Consider the following 6,811-nt stretch of genomic DNA (forward strand, 5'->3'; position numbering starts at 1 on the left):
CACAATTTGATTTTTCAAATTTTGACTTAATCCAATTGAATACTAGCTAGGCAATGATAAATAAACAACAAAAGAAAATAAATGAAAAAAAAAAGTTATAAAATGACTAATATATCTTACACATTAGTCATTTTATTTCAAAAGTTTGATATATATATATATATATATATGTATGTATGTGTAGACACGTAATTTTGTCTCCCTCAAAAGTTTAATTTTATTCATTTCTACCTTATCATATCATGTACCCTCCCCACGTGATTACATCCCACAAAAAAATACAAAAAAAAAAATAACTCTCAACAAAATCCCTAACAAACTTTTATTCTTTCAACACCCTAACAACCCTCTCCAATAAAAAAAGTGATAAATTACCACCTCACCACCCCATACTCTACCCCTTACCCTACCCCACGTCCATCCCCCTTTTTTTTCCCCTTGTCCAAGAAGAAAGGACTCAAAAAGGAAAATACAATATATATATATATCCACATACACACAAAATAAGGGGATGAACAATAACAAAAAAAATTAGCTCTTTCTCTCTATAGACTCTCACTCTCTCTCTCAGCAAATTCGCCGGCGACCGACCGGAGCTCAGCTCTCTATAGACTCTCACTCTGTCTCTCAGCAAACTCGCCGGCGACCAACCGGAGCTCAGGCTGCCACCACAACACCACCATCTTCCCCCTCTCTACCATCTCTCTCTAAAACTATAAAAAAAATAAAGAAGCAGCGGCGCCGCCGTCCCTATCGGCGACAACAGCGCCGGCGCTGTCGCCACTCCATCCGACCAACGACGGCGGCAATAGCGCTGTCGTCTCCGTCTCCCTTCCCTCGAAACCTCCGTCGACCGTCGAAACAATTACCACAGGCGAACACCGTTCGCCGGCCAGGGACCCGACCTGACCCGATCTCTTTTCGGCGACGGCAGCAGGCACCAGAAATAGTGACGCCGGTGACCGGCAACGATACCCAGTCCGTTTTCCACAGATTCCGACGAAATTTTGCATATGGGTCTTCTCGATTTTTCATAATTTCAGTCTCGGTTCTTTCGATATTTCTTATTTCTTAAGGTTTTAAATCCATCCGAGTTGGTTGGTTCGTGCAAGGTTAGTTGGAAATCGTTGGTTTGGGATTTCGAATTTGAGATCTTGGGTTGTTTTTGAAGTTTATTCGGATTGGTGGGTTATTCATCGTGAGGTTTTGTTGTGGTTTTCCGAGCTGTCCGATTGAATTCAATATCGAATTTGGAGTTGTTCGTTGTGAGGTTCTCCGATCGAGTATTTTGGCCTTCGGATTTCTTTATTATCGACAAGGATTAATTTCATCGAGGTCCATTTCTTCTAACCGAATCTTTAATTTATTTTTGACTTTTCGTGATGTTGTGGGTGTGAATGATTTATTTGTTGCGTGTTTGGTATGTTCGAATATGTGTTATGTGTTGGTTGATGTTGGTTTCGGACTTTGAAAAGTGAATTGATAAATCGAAGCATGTTTAATCATATTGTTTGAAATAAATTTGGGGACGGGAACCAAAAATTGATAAAAGTGAATATTATGATATTTTTGATACATTGTTAATGTTGAATGCGATATGTGGTCAAGTGGGTAGGCAAACGTAGGCCGGGTAGGCGAAATTTAGGAATAAGTGTTTCGTGGGAAGTTGGAATATGCGTGTGAATGTCTCTTTCTAGATTATCGTGTTTAATTTAGATGTATTTATTTAGTCGGGGAATGCCCCGAGATCACTTGTATTTATTCACCGGGGAATGCCCCGACGTATCATGTTGGCGGAAAATGATCGTGATGAAGGCCCGCGGCGTCGAGTAAGGCATTGGAGCGTAGTCTAGATTTAGTTTAGAATAGGAATTATATTTTCGTATTTTTTCTATTTTTGGACTGTATAATTGGACTGGACTTTATATTTTGGATTATTTTGTTTTTGTTTGCTTGAGTGATTATTTTTGTGTGCTTTGTGTGGTTTATGCATTTGTAACGTCAATTTAGCCGATACGTTCTGCCAAGCGACCGTGGTCAAACCACGGGATCGAGGGGTGCCTAACACCTTCCCCTCGGTCAACAGAATTCCTTAGTCGGAATCTCTGTTCGCAAACCAGTTTAAGAGTCAAATGGTTTCGAAAGGGATTTTTCAAAGGTGACTTGGCACACCGGATTATGCCAAGTGGCGACTCTGAATAAAAAATATAAATAATCCTTTTCCGAAATAAATTTTCATTTCTTGTCACTTAAATAATAAAACCCTTTCGAACTTTAAAATATACATTTTTTTGGAGTACGTAAAAAAGGGTGTGACAGTATGTATGTATTAGGCCAAAGATATTGATAGACACTCAAACTTATTGTTAAAATTCACTTAGACACCCAAACTAAGGTCTGTTCCTATCAGGTCCCTAAACCCCCACATTTTGTTCCAATTGGGCATTTTTTGTCTACATGGCACTGCACGTGTTTTTCACTCATTAGAGACGCGTGAAGCATGATTTTTTGCCTAAATAACAAACAAAAACGTGCCAAGTGGCACTAACGGCTCAATTTTTTTTAATAACAGAATAAATAATATTTTTTAATTAAAAACTTATATTTAGATTATTTTATTAATTTTAATTATTATAACTTCTTAATTATTTTTTTAAAAAGAACCCCCCTCTTCGTCGTCTTCTTCACACCCACCCGCCCCCATCGTCTTCTTCAAAAAAAGTCACCATCTTCTTCTTATCTTCTTCCTCTCCATCTTCTTGATCCCACTATAAGTCATCCAAAACGCAAATCAATTTCCCTTCTTTAATTCATCAATTTTCAATTATGAAACTCATAATCAAGAATCTTCGAACTAATTTTTTTTTAAAAGTTCAGCTTCTTTAATTCAGTTCAGTTTTTTTTTTCCATGGCTTCCACCATATAAAGCTCCACATTCAAACCCCATTTCATTACACTCACCTTAAACCAACAAAAATCCAACAACAAAAACGAAAAAAATTACAACTTTTGACAAGAAAAAACAAGCTACTGTTGACTATGATAAAGGGAGACACAAACTAACTCTAAAAATCAATGGATTTCGCAAATCTGATTTGCATAAACACTAACTTTTACGTGTCGAATTTCAGTTAAGAGTGATTTTTTTGGATTGATAGATTATGTAGTCTTTGGTAATTTTTTGAATTGACCCAACTGAATCTGGGTTCATATTGCTAGCTATAGAAGGAAGAACGAGACTCGCCGGAAGAAATAGAGAATGAGACTCGCCGAAAAATATCCCCGAAAATGGAGTGAAAATGGAGAAGAAAAGTGAAGATGGAGAAAAGAGTGAAGATGGAGAAGAAGGGTTTATTTTTTTAATTTAATATATTCTAAAATAATTTTTATACTCATATAGCCACGTGTCATTATTTTATTTGTCAAATTACCATGTCACCGCGAGTGTAATTCACACACTTTAAATTTATAGTTGATTGTCAAAAAAAAGGCCCAATTGGAACAAAGTGTGGAGGGTTTAGGGGCCTGATAGGAACAGATCTTAGTTGAGGGGTCTAAGTGAATTTTGGCAACAAGTTTGAATGTCTATCGATGCCTTTGACCTATGTATTATATCCATGCAAATTCAGGATCTTGGTTGAGCCAAGTTGTAATAATTTGAACTTGAGATATGTTATGAATAAGTCCAGCCCAATGTGGATATCAATGTCGCACAAGTTGTTATCGGGTTGACAAGAGTCATTGGGCCAAGAACAAGCAATAAGACTAGGTTAATTTGGGATCCAAATTGAGTAGTTGGCATGAGAACGGTTTCATTATTTAAGGGGTAGTGGTCCGTGATTCAAGAATTTTGCAAATTATTTTGGTTATGTTATGAACCAATTATCCCACATTGAAAAAATAGAGAAATGCTAATGGGTTTATAGGTCAAATGGGTTCTCCCACCTGCTAGGCTAGTTTTTTGGGTTGGGTTCTCCCGTTTGGTTTATAACATTGGTGCTTTCATTGAGAGTCTCACGCGTAGAGCCGTGACTCGGAGTGGTGACCTAGACCCAAGAAGGGTGTCATCCCGTGACCAACGAGGATCGATCTATGCGTGGAGCCGCGACTCCGAGTGGTGATCTGGACCCAAAAAGGGGTGCCAGCTGTGATCAACTGGGCCCAGCCATGACCAACGAGGTCGTTGGTTCTCAAGCAGAGGCAATTGTTTCTCCCACCTGTCAGACTGGTCTTTTAAGCTGGACTCTCCCATTTGGTTTATCACACTCATCTCCATTCTTGGTATGTGCTTCTCATCCTTTCTAGACAAAAGGTGAGATAGAGACCGATAACTTCAGTCCTACACTGTTGTTGTTGTTCTTTTTCTTGTGGAATATAAGGTGAATATTGTGATCTCTATATAGCAATCTTTGATTAATGGTTGACTAAGATCATGACAGTCACTCACTATTTATTCTTTTTGTGTGAATAATTTAAGTAATTCTAATTAATCAAATTAAAATTATATACTACTGAATCAGAATCTTTTTTTCTATATAAAAAAACTCTTTCTAGACCAAATATTTGAGAGACATTTTTTAATAAATCAAGTTAGGTACTCCTTCTGTTACAAATTATCTACATGTCTTCGGTTCACTTCGAGATGCTATTTACGAAGAAAAGACTATTTTTTTCTTTAACAGAAGACATTAGTTTGACTCGATATAAAATTTGAAAAATAAAAGTTGACTTCTAAAATTTGTGGTCTTAAATATGATTAGAAGGTAAAGTCACGATTTGAAGCTTAACTGATTTGTGATTCGGAGTTAAGAATTAATAGTCAATGAATTTTATAAGAAGATAAATTTAGGGTTTGAATCAAAATTACAGTTAGTTTCAATGAAACTCATAACCCCTAAATATGATATAATATTTGTGTGCAATTGAAGCTTCTAACTATGATACAATGAAAAAAAATAATTCAAAGTTATGTTGTTTTCATATATAAAAATGTGTTGCTATTTTTTTTTTAATCAAAACAAACTAATTATAAAATAATAATGCCACATAAATCAAAATAGGGAATATTAAATTAATAGTATACTTACATAGAAGCCTTTAGGTGTAATGCCAAATTATGGTTTGCACGTCATATGAGTAGTGCCCTTCCATGACATACCTCTTATTCAAAAAATTATTTTACAAATAAGATATTACTATATACATCTATAAATTCATAATGTTCTAATTCATCTAGCAATTAATATCCATATTTGAAGAAATATTTCTTAGAGAAATTAAGAGAGAAATATTATGAAAATGAAGGTTGTTTTCATAGCTTTATTGTTTTTTGTGTTTTCTAATTTCATTGAAGCTTATGAAGGAATGGATGTTATGCATGTTGTTGGTAAAGTTCTTTGTCAAGATTGTACTCAAGGATGGAATGAATGGGTTGAAGGTGCTAAACCCATCAAAGGTATTTATATTTATCTCGATAGATTTAAAATTTAGACGTAGCGAGATTTGAATTAATATTAAAAGGAAAAATAACATAAACATACTTCTTGACTTACCATATTTACACAAACTTCCATCTTTACAAAGTAATTGCAAAAATCTCAACTAATTATGTACTTTCGAATCTCGTGCAGGTAGCATAGTATCTCTGACATGCCTCGATGAGAGAAGAAGAGTGATGTATTACGGAAGTGACCTTACAGATGAAGCAGGAATTTATGACTTGATCGTTAATAGGACAACTTGTCATGGCAAAACAATTAAGCCACAAAATTGTTTTGTCAGATTGGTTTCTTCACCTGACTCGGTTTGCAACATTGCCACCGACTTCGCCGGAGGAAAATCCGGCGTAAAACTCCGGCGGCCGGCGGTGGTTTATCGGGACTTGCTTAAATATGTGCTTAGCCCTTTCTACTATACAACTCCAATGTGTGATGAACCTGATATTAGTGACAATGATGATAATTAGGAGACTAATGATGATAAACATCAAAACAATTATTAATTAAGTTCTTGATTGTTTTTTCTTTCATTTACATGTGTGTTTTCAATTTTCCCTTTTGTAAAGCAATTGAGTTCCCATCAATGTTATGTTAATCTATTTAAAATTTGTAAATTACTTTACAACAAAACATATTTATAATTACACTTAATAGAAACTAATCTAATGGATAAATAAAACATAAGTGTTAGAAATCATACTTTAAAAATACAAATAAATAAGACTAATGTTTCATCTTCTTTGCATTCACGATGTTAAATGATCCTTTGTCATGTTAGAAATCATACTAAAAAAATCTAGATAAATAAGACTAATGTTTCATATTCTTCTTTCGTATTCACAATGTTAAACGATCTTTTGCTAGTGGCGTATCAAAGCAAATAAAAAATAATTTAAATACGACAATTTAATGTGCCTCTTGTCTTGACCATCACATGATCCTGAATATCGTGTTCTCTTCCTAATTAAAGAGATTACAACTGATGATGCCACATACATTGAAAATCGTGTTAATGACTCAAACGATGAGAACATTGATGATGACACGTATGACTCCTACTTTAGTCAATTATGGGTCGTTTGGTACATTGATTTGGATAAGTAGAGATACTTACTCCCATCATTCAAATAGTGCATATGGTAGGATCGATTACTTAATGAATTCACATAATGAATTTTTAATTTTCAAATTCAAATATTTTTAATAATTTGTAAGAGTTATAAAACTAATCCTTAAAAAAAAAATTGAGAAAGTCAATTTTTTTTTTTTTTAAAACATAAGTTACGACAAAACTTTTTAAAGAGTACTTGCTA

General features: G+C 34.8%; 1 protein-coding gene across 2 annotated transcripts; it reads left to right on the plus strand.

Moving 5' to 3' along the window:
- The first annotated feature begins 1,196 nt into the window (after positions 1-1,196).
- Positions 1,197-6,048, plus strand: LOC107856536 (pistil-specific extensin-like protein). Of its 2 annotated transcripts, none has more exons than XM_016701527.2 (3): positions 1,197-1,335; positions 3,220-5,455; positions 5,631-6,048. In XM_016701527.2, the coding sequence occupies exons 2-3, from the start codon at positions 5,293-5,295 to the stop codon at positions 5,963-5,965; spliced, it is 498 nt and encodes a 165-aa protein (XP_016557013.2). In that variant the 5' UTR covers positions 1,197-1,335; positions 3,220-5,292; the 3' UTR covers positions 5,966-6,048. The 2 variants fall into 2 exon arrangements, with proteins under 2 accessions (XP_016557013.2, XP_047251960.1); XM_047396004.1 differs by having other exon boundaries at positions 1,199-1,335; positions 3,226-5,455.
- The last annotated feature ends 763 nt before the right edge of the window (positions 6,049-6,811 follow it).

This window comes from Capsicum annuum, chromosome 9, assembly GCF_002878395.1.
Source record: "Capsicum annuum cultivar UCD-10X-F1 chromosome 9, UCD10Xv1.1, whole genome shotgun sequence".
In the NCBI taxonomy this organism is placed as follows: Eukaryota; Viridiplantae; Streptophyta; class Magnoliopsida; order Solanales; family Solanaceae; genus Capsicum; species Capsicum annuum.